General features: G+C 34.8%; 1 protein-coding gene across 1 annotated transcript in view; it reads left to right on the top strand.

The window, feature by feature from the left end:
• Positions 1-14,916, top strand: part of cers6 (ceramide synthase 6) — a 40,665-nt gene that overhangs the window by 21,952 nt on the left and 3,797 nt on the right. The window contains exons 4-10 of the mRNA XM_079426476.1: positions 964-1,021; positions 2,882-2,932; positions 4,350-4,442; positions 9,326-9,454; positions 10,574-10,680; positions 12,838-12,994; positions 14,081-14,104. Coding sequence (XP_079282602.1) covers positions 964-1,021; positions 2,882-2,932; positions 4,350-4,442; positions 9,326-9,454; positions 10,574-10,680; positions 12,838-12,994; positions 14,081-14,104 — 619 coding nt within the window. The remainder of the gene's footprint in view (positions 1-963; positions 1,022-2,881; positions 2,933-4,349; positions 4,443-9,325; positions 9,455-10,573; positions 10,681-12,837; positions 12,995-14,080; positions 14,105-14,916) is intronic.

The raw sequence follows: 14,916 nt of genomic DNA, 5'->3' as shown, positions 1-14,916 counted from the left end.
TGAATTGATCAATTTAAGAAATGCAGGTTATACTTTCAATTCCAAAGGTACTGCTTACCATCAAAAATATATTTAATAATAATAATAAAATAATATATATTTAGTGCACATTTGAACAGTACCAAGAAATATTCGAACGCCACATTTAGGCTAAATCTATCATATGACACCACATTTATTTGCATTAAAATTTGTATCAAAATTTTTATTAAAAAAAAAAAGTTTTCCAAACAGGTTTTTGTGACATTGACATAGAATGTACAGTATGTACTAAAGTTTTCATGTGCTGGAAACATGTTTGTTTTTTGCAAAAATAAAGTCTGGCTCAAAACTTGAAAATGTTGAAAACCGTTGTGCTACTCAATATAATTGTGGAAACATGATGCATTTATTTACTTATTTGTTTGATTTTTATTTTATTTTATTCAGAACGTTCAAAAGAACAGCATTCATTTGAAATAGAAATCATTATAAATGTCCTTACTGTCACTTTTGATCAATGCATCCTTGCAGAATGAAAATATTAATTTCTTTAAAGAAACCTTTCTGACCCCAAACTTGAACGGTAGTGTATGTTTGTTATGCACTAAACGCTGCCTCTCAGTGCTCTCATTTAAGGGCTAATTATGGAGGGAACAGACAGAACGAGATGTTATATCAGCCCAGGCCAGCGTCCTATCTTCAGCTTGGCCTTTGTTATGAAGGATGTGATGTGAAATGTTGTCACGGTAACAGCAGGATGTAAAAAACAGGACATCTTGCACACTGAATTCCTAATCAATGTTGAAGTGCTTGAGCGTGAGGAGTGGGGTTAACCTGATCGCTGTGTTCACCTCCCCCATCTCTGGACCAAATGAGGACACAAAGCGTTTCTTGTTGATGCTTCTGCATTAAAATTACTTTATGGTGCAATAGTAATGCAGAATGTTTCTGAATGTCCTGTTCTGTGTGTTTTCTTCGCAGGTGGAGGCTCACGTTTTACCTGTACATATTTACGTACGGTGTGCGCTTCCTGAAGAAGGTAAACAATCTCTTTTGACTGAATAATTGATGGTCATTGTGAAACAGTACATCTTTTATGATTGACAAGTCGATACATCCATTATTCTGTTTTGCTCTCAGTCTTGTTGTTTCCATAAAACACTCTCCGTCTCGAGTTGTTAACAGGATGTTGTTGAGCAGAGAAGCTTTGTTTTATTCACAGCATTATCAAATAGATGCAGTGTCACAGTTTTTTATTTACTTATCCGGTATCACGACTACAAAATGCAGCAGCACACTGAGAGTTATTCTTCCTTTCATCACCTCTTGGGGTTTTGCGGAGCAAACATGCAGACATGATGAAGTTTGAGAGATGTCAGCTCTGACTTGATTTTGATTTGATTTGTCGTGTCGTACTGTGCGGTAAGAGACAGCATCCATAAACTCTCTTTCTCTCTCTCTGCCCTCCCTCTCATAAAGCTATCCATAATTCATTAGTCTATCCATAATGCAGATTATTTTCCTCCAAGCAAACATGTTCAGAAGAGCTGGCCGCATCTTTGACTCTTCAATAAAGCAATTAAAGGATAGTTCACACAGAAATAAAGATTCTCTCATTGTTGACTCAATAGCATGTTGTTCCAAATTAGGGCTGCACAGTATATCGCAAATGGACTTGAATGAAGCTTATCATCATCAATCGTTAGCATTTTGATATGATTTTACTGCACTAATTTGAAAATTTTTAAGTATTAAGCATCATTTGCACATTAATTCAAAACCAGTGTTCCAAAAACCTGCATCTTAGGGAACACATAGGTAGGTAGGTAATGCTGTGTCTTTGTAAACTAGGCTAAAGGGGAACTGCTTGAACTTGCATGACAGTGCACTTTACTGAATGAGTTCATTTGCCTCAGATGGGACGCGTTCCTCCTGCTGCTGTTATTAATAGGAGCAGGAGAGGAAGTGGGCTAACATAAACCCTAAACAGACCTACAGCTCATACAGACTCAACTGAAGAACAGATTCATCTGTTGCATTCATCTTAATTAGGAGGAGCAGGCTATTGAGAAATTGGTATTGGATTCTTCAGTGTCCTTGTCCTAAAAATAATTGGTCATGGGAAGACAAACAGTCTAAAGTGAAATGAAATCGAGCTTCCGAACTGAAGAAACCATCCAGAGAATATCTGTTTACTTGCCGTCCATTTGTATCCATGCAATGCAGAACAATAAAATTGGACACAACAATAACCACTGGATTTTTCATCAGCTTTGGTTCTGGAAGTGTTTTCCCCGATTCATTTTCTGCACAGGCATTTGAATTTAGTGAAGCATTTGAACCCTTGAACCAAACAAACTAGCTGAATCACAACAAAACAGAGTGTTATCACCGAACAGATTTAACACAGGAGGAAAACAGAGATTTGGTCATAAAATTCATGGACATTTTAAGACTATAAAGCACTTATTCCTACTTGTCCTAAGGAGAATTTACCATAGTTCTTGCACAGTATTCATAGTTTGTCATTTAAAGAACATATATTCTCATATGTGGCCTTTGAGAACGATGCTCTGAAGTTGCTAATTAGCCAAAAGTTGCGTTGGATTGGATCATATGTCAGTATTCTCAGATCACAACAGCAGATCTCACAGGAAACACAATACCAGGCTTTGATGCCAACTAACTTTCCTACATAATGATGTGGTTTATCGAGAGGGAAAAAAGTGAATTCAAAGCATTTCAATTATGTAGCTAGCACTGAGGATAATGACTGTATTTTCAGTCTTTTTCATACTTTGATGTAGCAGAATTCAAAAAGCTCTTTTAAAAGACATTATCTTGTGTCTCTATTGAAAAGCTCTGGAGATCATCTGTGTGTCTGTGTTTGATTTTAAAGAGCCCGTGGCTGTGGAACACCCGAGAGTGCTGGTACAACTACCCCTATCAGGTACATTTATACTGTCTGATATAGCAATAACAATTATTAAATAGGTCATACTGGATCATGCTTTTTTTCGCTCTGAGGGTGTTTACACGATAACGATTTACTAAAAACGGAACAGTTTTTCCTTTGCGTTCTTGAAAAGTTTCACATACAGATGACAACATTGTCAAAATGATCCCCATTTACACAGGTCAGCAATAATGACTAAAAAACGCTGTATTTTCAAGCCTGAATATGCCGTTAGTTGTACAAATAAACGGCCAAAACACATAAAAGTTTTCTATTTTTGGTTGAAAATGGTGTCGTGTAAACACCCTGAGATCCAACATTTGTCATATTTTTTCATGATTATATTCTACCCTCTCTGACTATTACTTTTTGCATGGCAATGCATAAACATTGTAGTCAAACAGAAACAGATCGTTCAGTTTTTACATTTTTAATGCAATTTTTAAGGTCCTGAATCTGGGATTCCCAAACTACGGTTTGCAGAACGTCAGTGGGTCTGTGAGTTGATGAAAAGCTACTAAATAATGAAATATCCAATGAAAATATACATCATTTAAAAATAAAAATATTATATTCGACATTTAATTTAAGTGTATTTAATATTTTATCAAATAAATAAAAATAATTTTATTTGTTTATCAGCATGTCGTGTGACCATTAATCAACATTACAGAAGCATGAGCATACAAATGTTTTGTTAAAATGGAAATATTAAAGGAACGGTTCTCCAAAAAATGAAAAATTGCTGAAAATCTATTCATCCTCAGGCCATCCGAGATGTAGATGAGTTAGTTTCTTCATCAGAATAGATTTGGAGAAATCACTTGCTCACCAATGGATGCTCTGCAGTGAATGGGTGCCGTCAGAATGAGAGTCCAAACAGCTGATAAAAACATCACAATAATCCACAAGTAATCCAAACCACTCCTGTCTATTTGTTTACTGTTTTGTGAAGAGAAAACCTGTATGCTTGTAAATTAAAAAAATTAACTTCTGGCCAGGTTCTTTATCCATAATATTGCTTTCTCCAGTGAAAAAGTCGTAACATCGGAGTCAGGAGAGAAATATGTACAGATCAAGTACCGTTTACAAGGGAAAAGATTCCAAAACATTTCTTAACAAATACTTCTGTGGAGTTTGATGCGAGAGGGATGGATTTTGTTCATAGAGAAAGCGTTATTATGGATTATGGAGTATTATTTTGGCCAGAAGTGACAGTTTAAAGTTAAAACACCCGAATGATGGATTTGTTTCTTTGCTAACTTAACTTAAACTTATAAATTGAACTAACATTTTAGGTCAGAGGAGTTCGGCTGCCAAAAAAGTTTGGGAATCCCAGCTCAAAATACTCATTAGGGCTGCTGTATGTGTGGTTTTGTGTTGCTGACTATATTGTGTCTGACTTTTATAGCCGTTAAGCGTGGATTTGCATTACTTCTACATACTGGAGCTGTCCTTCTATCTGTCGCTGCTCTTCTCGCAATTCACAGACATCAGAAGAAAGGTACGTTAACCATCAGTTTACAGCCTCAGATAAAACTCTTTTTCATCTTCAGAGCATCAGTATTGGGCTGCTGGCAACAGTTACTGCACATCTGAACGTGAAAGATAGCTTTGTGGAAGGCAGCGAGCGTTGCTTTGGTCTGGTTAGACGCGTCTGCTGCAGCGCTTTGAGTTTCTCGTGAGAGGGATCATGCTGGGTTTATTAGCAGCGACGTGCAGGGCTCGTTTCCTCTGCTGTGCAGTGTGCAGGGACAGAAGGGTTTTCAGGTTTCGGGGGAACTTCCTTTTAAACGTGTGAAATCATGACCACTAATAACTGCTGCCACTTAATTTCAGCTGAGGCGTAAAGTGTTTAATATTCATTGTTTTCTGATATTCATATAAGTTTATGAAAAATGCATATTTACGATCAGTATGCATGATGTTCATTTCTATGCAAGACTGAGTTGAGTTTCTTTATGAATGCATTGTCATGTGCATAAATTTCAGTTTTTAAATGAACATTTGGAAAATATTGCATGTCAATGGGTGCCTGACAGATTATACTAATTTATCTGGAAGTTACATTTTTGCAGTTTAATTTGTTGCAAATTTATTTTCAGATTTGGTCTTTTGATAACAGGAGCAAGTAAATGGAAAAGTGGGAATATTGTTTAAAATGCTGGTCTGCATATTAAGCACACGAAATAAATTCATAAATGCATTATCATTCAAAAGTTTGGGGTCAGTACGTTTTTTTTTAAGAAATTGCATTAAATTGTTCTAAAGTGTCAGTTAAGACTTTTATATTGTTACAAAAGATTTGCATTCGTAATAAATGCTGTTCTTTTGAATCTGCTATCCAAAGCATCCTGAAAAAATACAGTATGACAGTTTCCACAAAAATATTTCAACATTGATTCTTGGGCAGCAAATAAACATATCAGAATGATTTCTGAAGGATCACTGGAGTAATGATGCTGAAAATTCAGCTTTAATTACAGGAATAAATTACATTCTAATATATATTAAAAGAAAAAATGGTTATTTTAAATTGTAAAAAAAATTCACAATTTAATTTTTCTGTATTTTTGATCAAATAAATCCATATTTGATGGGCTCAAGACACTTCTTTCAGAAACATATATAAAATCGTACTTACTGATCAAACTTTGAATGAATGAATAAATGAATATGAAATATAATGAAAATAAAATAATAGCTAACTACCTAAAGTCAGGAATTTTTTTGTGCACATGGACCAAATCATTTTGGGAAAATGTCATACATTTGCATTTAGGATGATTTTTGTAGTTTTTTCCTAACCAGCTTCAATTAGACATTCTGTCAGTTTGTTCAGGCTGGACTGGGTTGCCCCGCCCACCGTCAAATCTCATTGGTCCAAAAACTCCTGCCTCTCATAATTCATAATGATACATTAACATAATTTATCTTCTCTTTGGCTGTTATTGCACCATACCGCACATCAATTCTGCTTTCATTGTGCACAGGCAAAGTACTTGACCCATTCACTTCTCATGCTGCGCCTGTTTGGGACACAACGTCAGTCTTAAACAGATGTCATGTAAATGAATGCAAATGTAAACAACTAAAATCCAGACTGCCCTCAGTGCGCTCAAAAGCTTCATTGAGCTCCACAGGCTGTGTAATTGTCCCGTGTTGATTACGGCTGTGCGGTCTCAATGCAAAAGTGCTCTCCTGCAGCTGACATGAGCGCTCTCTGTCGCAGCCGTATTGGTTTTGTAGCGTAATGCAGGAGAAGCTCAGCCTGTGTGTTTGAACAGGTGGACGCGTGCTCTCAAAGACTCCTTGAAATCGCAGTTAGCACCTGCAGTCTGTGCTTTATAGATTTCCTTTCTCTTCTTTCCTTCACAACCCCTCTGTGCCAGACTCATGCACTCAGTCGCTCTCATTTCTCTGCTCACTGTTGACATGTTTTTCTGTTTTTAGTGTTTGCAAGGCAACACATACTGGTTAAGGTTTGTTGGAAATGTTATATATAAAATCATAAAAAAAACTTAACTAACTTGACATAAAAAATAACTGTTATAAAATAGAATATAAAAAACTTAAACTTTACATATACTTATACAAAAAAATATATGTATCAAGGTTCACATGGTACTAATAAAACATTGAATACATTCCATTACTTGAAATAAAATTTTAATCATTAACTGATATTACATAAAATATTTTTAAGAACCTATACCTTCATAAAAGCTCATTATCGTCAAATTTTTCTAAAATGTTTATATTCTGAGGCAGATTGCCGGCAACAACCATTTTAGGAATAGTTTGTGGCTTGGTCTTATAGTGACTTAGGACTCCTCTTCACTAGTCCTAACATGTCAAGAGCTAGTTTTAGCCCTAAAACGCTTTGTGAAATACTCTTAGACAAAACTTTACGGCTGATACGCCCATTATTTTTAAGATATTCTCCTAAATTGGTGAGTTATGAGCTACTTTTAGCCTTAAGATGTTTTGTGAATACGGGCCCAGGTCCTGTAGTTGCTAATATAGCGACATGCTGTATCGAGTTTATGGGAAAATTGAAGCAAACCTGAATTAGCCCTTCCTGTTCTGCAGTACATTTTAGACTCTTAAAAACCTGAATATGCTTGTTGTAATTTAAAAACAGTATGGAAAAGGCTGTAAGAGACTTTCAGAAATATCTTTGGTTAAGCCCAGACACATTTTTAATTATAACTTGATCATTTACGTAATGGCAAGAAAATGAATCGAATGACTAACAGGCAGGAAATAAAGAGCTAGTTAGTCATTGATTGCTCAGTCAGGGTTTAGCAGTTGAAGTCAGCTCTTTCAGGGAGAAGTGTTCTTTTAGTATAACTGATATACTAAAAATATATTTTTTCATTAATGAATAAATATTTGTTAATATCAATATGGTTTTTATTAATATTTTAAATTACTTTTATATTATCAAGGTTCATTTTCATTTGTTATAGTAATTTTGTTGTATGTTTTTGTCATTTTAGTTTTTTGATTTTTAAAAAGTTTTTATATAGTTGAACTGGCAGGGTGTTTTGGGTCATTGTCCTGATGCAATATGAAGCACTTCCCAATGAATCTGGTGGCATTTTCTTGAATATTGGTAGGCAAGATGGTTTTGTACGCTTCCAAATTCATTCTGCTTCTGTCATCATACATTAAGTCATCAGTAAAGTTGAGAGGGCCTGTTCCAGAGACAGCCATGCATGCCCATGCCATGACACCACCTCCACCATGCTTTACAGATGAGGCTGTATTCTTGGGATCATTGCAGTTCATTTTTTTCCTCCACATCTTTGCTTTCCCATCACTTAGATAAAGGTTCATCTTTGTCACCTTTGTGCTTTCTTGCAAACTCTAATCTTGCCTTTCTATTTTTGGTGCTGGTCAGAGGTTTGCATCTTGCTGTGTAGCATCTGTAATTCTGTGTCAAAGTCTCCTGAGGACAGTAGATTGTCAGAGCATCACCCCAGCTATCTGGAAGTTGTTGGTGATTTTACAGACACGTCTTTTAGGCTTCATTTTCACAGCTTTTATAATTTGTCTGTCATCAACTACAGTTGTTTTCTCAGCCGAGTCGGGTAGTTGTTGGTTGCTGGTGTCGCTGGTGGTTGCCAAACTCTTGATTTCTCCATGCCCTTTGTTTTTGCTAGAGCTCTAATTGACTTCCTCTTTTCTTTTAGCATCCAAATTGCTTGCTTTTCTCTCAAAGTCAGCTCCCTCATCTTCATCCTGGTTTGTGTGTGTCATCGTCGAATGCAAGATTCAGAATACAGAAGTAATGGATATAACTGATACAACACATTCCCTGCTTTTAATATCTGAAGAATTAATGCAACAGGACACAGCTGATCACTTAGAAAGACCTGTGAGGCAACTGTTCCAATACTTATGCTCACATCAGATAGAGGGATGAAACTCTAAAAGTGCTGAACTTATTAGCTGGTAAAACATCTATGTGTTGAATCACCCGATAATAAAATGTGACATTCTGTATTTTTGTCTCATATTCATTTTTTAATCATATTTGCAAATGTCTTGACTCCACAGCCAACAGAGCAATTTTGTCTTTACTGTTCCAATACTTATGGAGGGCACTGTGTATATGTGACCCTGGACCACAAAACCAGTCATAAGTGTCAAATTTTCTTTTGCGATTTATTATTAAATTGAGATTTATACATCATCTGAAATAAATAAGCTTTCCATTGATGTATGGTTTGTTAGGAACTATTTGAAAATCTGGAATCTGAGGGTGCAAAAAAATCTAAATACTGAGAAAATCGCGTTTAAAGTTGTCCAAATTAAGTTCTCAGCAATGCATATTATTGATTGAAAATTAAGTTTAAATTTACAGTAGGAAATTTACAAAATATCTTCATGGAACATGATCTTTACTTAATATCCTAAGGATTTTGGCATTAAAAAAAAGGATAATTTTGACCCATACCAAGTATTTTTGGCTATTGCTACAAATATACGATTGGTTTTGTGCTCCAGGGTCACAAATATATATATTTTTGTGATTTTAGTTTTTATTTTACTTATTTTTTATTTTTATTTTATTTGACTGTACTTTTAGTTAACAATTATAACCCTAGCTTGAAGTTAATATTTGATATTATTCAGACTTTTTGTTAATTAATTAGAGTAAATCTGATCTCAAACAACAGTCAATGATTTAAAATTTACACTTATGTTCATTTAATTGTGATATTGTGATTTTTTTATTTATTTAAAGTAACTAATATGATATGAGTTTCATATTTGATCCATGTATTAAAATGTATGATGAGCTCAGAAAAATGTACTGCATAGCAGGAATGTTAAAAGGACATAAAATGTTTACACTTCCTGTTTGACTTCCTGCAGGACTTTCTCCTGATGTTCCTGCATCATGTGGCCACCATCTCTCTGATCACCTTCTCATATGTGAATAACATGGCTCGGGTGGGAACGCTGGTCATGTGCCTGCACGATGCTGCCGACGTCCTGCTGGAGGTGACTTCCTGCTCCAATCCTGTGAATTATTAGTACGCTTGTCAAAACCTACAGCAACAGGAATTCATTAGTAAATGACGTTTTAAAGTTACAGATTCTAATTTTAATGTTGGAAAGTTAGTTGGCTGATCTAGCAGCTACTTAAACATTTTAAAAAGCATAGTCCACCCCAAAATACAAATTATTTATTATTTACTCACCCTCATGTTGTTCCAAAACCAGACTTTCTTTCGTCTGGGAAAACCACAGCTGTCTAGTTCCACAAAGTACAGATTAATACCACAAAAGTGCTATACATGTATGACTTAAGTGCTATATTGCAGATTTTTATGAACAAAAACAGTCCACATTCACTGATAATATTGATATTTTCATTTCTGGGCGAGACAAGGTTAAAACAACAAGGCCTGACTTGACTCCAACATTGGAAGTGTTATTTCAAATATAATAAATAAATAAAATATTAAATATATTTAATTAAACATATAAATAAATATGTAAATAAATAATCTAGCATGGGAAATAACATATTTATTAAAATATAATAATAATAAATACATTTAAAATAAAATAACAAATATAAAATATACATATATAATGTAGATGTAATGAAAAATAATTTATATATAATTTTGTTATTTATACATATCTTCTACTTTTTCTTTTATTTATTTATATAGCACTGTATAAATACAACCAAGTTGCCCAAAGTGCTTTACAAAATAGACACAGACAATCATACCTCAACATAATGATAGTACAAACATTAAAAATAATTAATTCATAAAAACATCATCCATTTTAAAATGCCACGGAAAGTAAATGATTTTTTAACTTGGATCTATAAATTGCCAGAGTTGGTGCCGTTCTAAGAGTGCCAGATCACTGGATCTAAGTGATCTAAAGGGAACATGTCTTACGTAAATGAAAAAAAAACAAGACCGAACCACAGAATTAACTTGTTTATCCATTTTAAGCTCGTATGATGACGTAATGGTTTTTTTTATGGTATTATCTGTTATATTGTGCAATCGAGAATCAAGATGCAAAGTGATGCAAGATGTGCTATTTACATGCATTAATGTTGATATTAATCATGCAGCAAATCTGTGTTTACAGGCTGCTAAAATGGCCAACTATGCCAAATGCCAGAGACTCTGCAACGTCCTGTTCGTCATGTTTGCCCTGGTGTTCATCAGCTCCAGGCTGGGAGTGTATCCTGTATGGTAAGACAGTCCTGTCACTAACAGATGATGAGCTCTGAACCTCTCATTCTCATCTGTATATCTCCAAACTTCTATTTGATCATCTTTTGCAGCATTTTCATTTCAGGTTTTGACACCTTCAGTGAGTGTTGTTGCCAAGTAATAGTTACTATGGCTACAGCAGTAATGTGGAGATGTGGACGGGTTCAGAATGAGAGAAACAGATGGCCTCATGCTCTTTACAGCTATAATAGGCATTTAATCACTGAAAGAAATAGCATTGTGCTTTCATAAAACTACTATTTTTAACATGATTTTATTAGACCATTTAGAGTCTTACAGCTCAGAAAATAACCAGGTTTTGGCTAAAATTGAGTTATGCATTTGTTTGTGTCAGTGTTGCCACAGGAAATTATTGCAACAATTATATATTATATTATATTAGTTATTATTAACTAAAACAAACTACTAAAAATGTGTTACTTTACTGAAATAAATCTGATATAAAAAATATTATATGTAAACTTAAACTTTAGAATTATTTAACTTTTCTGGGAGGCAATTATACAGAAATACTTTGACGACAAGACTTTGCTCAGGCATTTATGAACGACCATAACAACATTTCAGATGCTGTGCAACAAGATCGGTCCACTGGTTAGTCAGGATTTGCCGTCCCATAGCGCACTATTTTGACTTTTTTGATGCGCGTGGACGAATTTATTCGGCAAACGTGTTTCCATCTCCCATTATTTGCATTAACCATAGTCAAAAACAATTAATTTAGAATTAAGGGATTTTTAATCATCAAAATCACCCGTTTTTAATGTGATGTGATGGAAACATAACAATAGTTTCAGTCAGTTTTAGCTATTTTAGTACATTAATAATAAAACTGCTTTGGCAACTAGCTGAAATAAAGCTTTTGAGATTTCATTTTATTTCAGTTAATGTTTATTTTATTTCAAGTAACAAAAACTACACTAATAAAATTACACAAACTAAATAAAAAAAATGAAAATATGAAATAAAATTAAATGAAAATATAAAAATTAAAGCTAATTCAAAAATACTAATGAAAACTCTCATATTAATCAATTATTAAATGCTATGCTATAAATACTATAATAGTGCTAATAATAAAATAACACTGCAGTGGAGACATATTGTTATTAAAAGTATAGCCAAGTATGAATACACACACAAACGTAATTGTCCTACATGCAACACATAACCTCAGAGCGCACAGGAGGAGGATGCATTTCACTTGCATTTGCAATCTCTGCATTACAACAAAGTAAAACATTAAAAATGAAAAATAAACAGTTTCATTACAGCCACAAGACTTAAATGTGCAATCATCCAAAAGATGCATATCCAATATTTCCTCTTCCTGCTGATGCATTAGCGTTTACACGTCCGACTACATCTGAACGTGGTTTGATCCGATCGCATAACGTGTTGGACCCCGTTTCCACCTGTGTGTAGTGCAGACCGCCTGCGTCTGATGTTAATGGCAGGTGTAACGCCTGAACTTTCACTTCTGTGGCTTTTTCAGATCCATTATTCATTATGTTCTTCAGAATGAGTCATCTGTGCCTTTTCCGCTCATTTTCCTCATTAATCATTTAGTGCCGGGAAGACGTTTTATTCACTCACCTCGTCTAAGTGTCTGCTGTGGCTTTTGATTACTTCATTGTGCGACTCTAATGGAATTAGAGAAACGGTCTAATCTGGATTCAGCTGAGGAGCCGCGTGAGGAACCGATGATGGATGTGACGGTGCCATCTGAAGTCTCTGATCCTCTGAGAGTCCTTACTGTCATTTAGTGACGATTATGAAATGGCCTTGACAGAGCTGTTGTCACAGTCCCTTGTGTTCATGTAAATTCTGATTTAGTCTCCTTTTGTAGGTTGAGATTTGTGCATCGTGTGCTACAGTGGAAGCTATGAAATCTGAGCTTTTATTAAAGAGTGATCACTATCACTCATTTACATTTGATCTAAAGACCTGCAGAATCTGAAATATTAAAAGTGGATAAAAACAGTACGACTCACTTCATCTGATAGTTGTTGTGCTCTGAGTAACCATCTGCATGTTTCATGAACATTATGAAATGAAATCATGTTTTTCAGATTTTGACCATCACTGTACTTGATGAAATATCCTGTATTGCAGGATTTTAAACACCACTGTGTTTGAGAGCTGGGAGATCGTGGGGCCGTACCCGTCGTGGTGGGTGTTTAACGTGCTGCTCGTCCTGCTGCAGGCCCTGCACACCTTCTGGTCGTATCTCATAGTGCGCATCGCCTGCAGGGCCATCTCCAGAGGAAAGGTGAGACTCCAGAAAATACACCTGACCCTTTATTGCCAGGGACTCTAATATATCTTGTGGCACTAATTTAAGCATGGTCATATGGCCGATCTTTCACATGTTATGAGTATATCAGAAAACATATCAGTTCAGCATATTTTTAGCCCTATTCGGACAGTAATTGTTTCTCACGGTGGATATCTGTGAAAATAATTTGAATGGTACCTCATGGATAAAACTCACGCATTGAGATGAAGATTTATTCCCGGTGGACGAGTGAGTTCTGTGATCCTACAAATACAGAAATGCATTTATTTTTGGTCAATCACATGTTCAGCACAATAAAAGTGCTTTATAGTAATAAATGTACTAAATACATACTTTTAAATTATATTTCACACCCGTTGCTGCCATTAAAAATGGACCAGTTCAAAAGTGATTGTTATATTTTTTTCTTTTTAAGACTTCTCGCTCACTGTAGTGAAATTTTCTTCTTCTAAACATTTTCCAGCGTTTCAGTAATAAAAAGTATCTATATTTAAGTTGCATACACATTACCACAAAGCACAGAAGTTTTCAAGGATTTACAAAAGATGTGGATCCAAATGGCAATTAAATTACCAAACGAGCTCAAAAAACAGTAGGTAACTATCTAGCTCTTGTTAATGTTGAAATTCCCTTACTTTCCCATGAGAAACAATTGCAATTCCACATAGTGCTATTGGTACATTCTTGTTAACATGTAGTCTGATGGAAGTGGAATTTCTGCTGATTATGTACCTGTCGAAGTCAGCATGAAATCACTCTAAGATCAAATCTGTACGTATGCATGCTTTATAAACAAACCAAACAAAAATGAAGAATGCAAATGTGCGCACATGCGCAATTGAGTATTTTAACTTGAGCTAATGAGAAAATGTTAAATAAATTGACCCTGCCTACATGTTTTTGTCGTGCTTTAACTGTGAGTGGCATTTCATGTTGATGTACCTGATTGATTGCTATCCAGCTGGGTTCATTAACTAGTACTTTAACCTAATGCTTATGCTGTATTCCTGAATTTATGTGCTTTTTCTCTCTTCTTTGTCTTCATCGCTGCCATCAAAGGCGGGAAAATGGAATCCTTTACATGTAAGTAGATGACTGAAAAAAGAGATTGGTGCAAAATTGCTATGACTTCTCAGAGTTATATTTATGGAGTCTGTTTCTCAGAAACACTACTGTTCAAACGTCTGGGGTCAGTAAGGTTTTTTGGTCACACTTTATATTAGGTGGCCTTAACTACTATGTACTTGCATCAAAAAATAAGTAAAATGTACTTACTGTGGTCATATTGTATTGCAAATCACTTTTGCTGCTATTGAGGTGGGATACGGGTAAGGTTAGGGTCAGGTTTGGAGGTATGGGTTGGTTTAAGGGATGGGTCAACAATGTAATTACAGATGTAATTATATATATATTTAAAAAAATATTAGTACAATGAAAAAACATGTACACAATAATTGCATTGTACCAAATTATTAATTTAAATTTAAGTACAGGGTAGTTAAGGCCACCTAATATAAAGTTGGACCGTTTTATAAATTTTTTTTAAGAAATTAATAGTTTTATTCACCAAGGACACATTAAATTGATCAAAAGTGACAGTAAAGACATTTAAAATGTTACAAAAGATTTCTATTTCAAATAAATGCTGTTCTTTTGAACTTTCTATTCATCGAAGAATGCAAAAGCAAAAAAAAAATCAGCTTTGCATCACAGGAATAAATTACATTTGAAAATATATTCCGATAGAAGACGGTTTGTACCGTATTTTTGATCAAATAAATGCAGCCTTGTGAGCATAAGAGATTTCTTTTATTGACCTCAAATATCTATCTGTCAAACTAAGGTGATTAGAAGCAAACAGTCTATTCTAATTGTCAAAATAGAGTGCCAGATAT

This window comes from Barbus barbus (genome assembly GCF_936440315.1).
Source record: "Barbus barbus genome assembly, chromosome: 10".
NCBI lineage: Eukaryota > Metazoa > Chordata > Actinopteri > Cypriniformes > Cyprinidae > Barbus > Barbus barbus.
The sequence above is the reverse complement of the archived record's forward strand: the minus strand, read 5'-3'. Positions and strand labels throughout refer to the sequence as shown.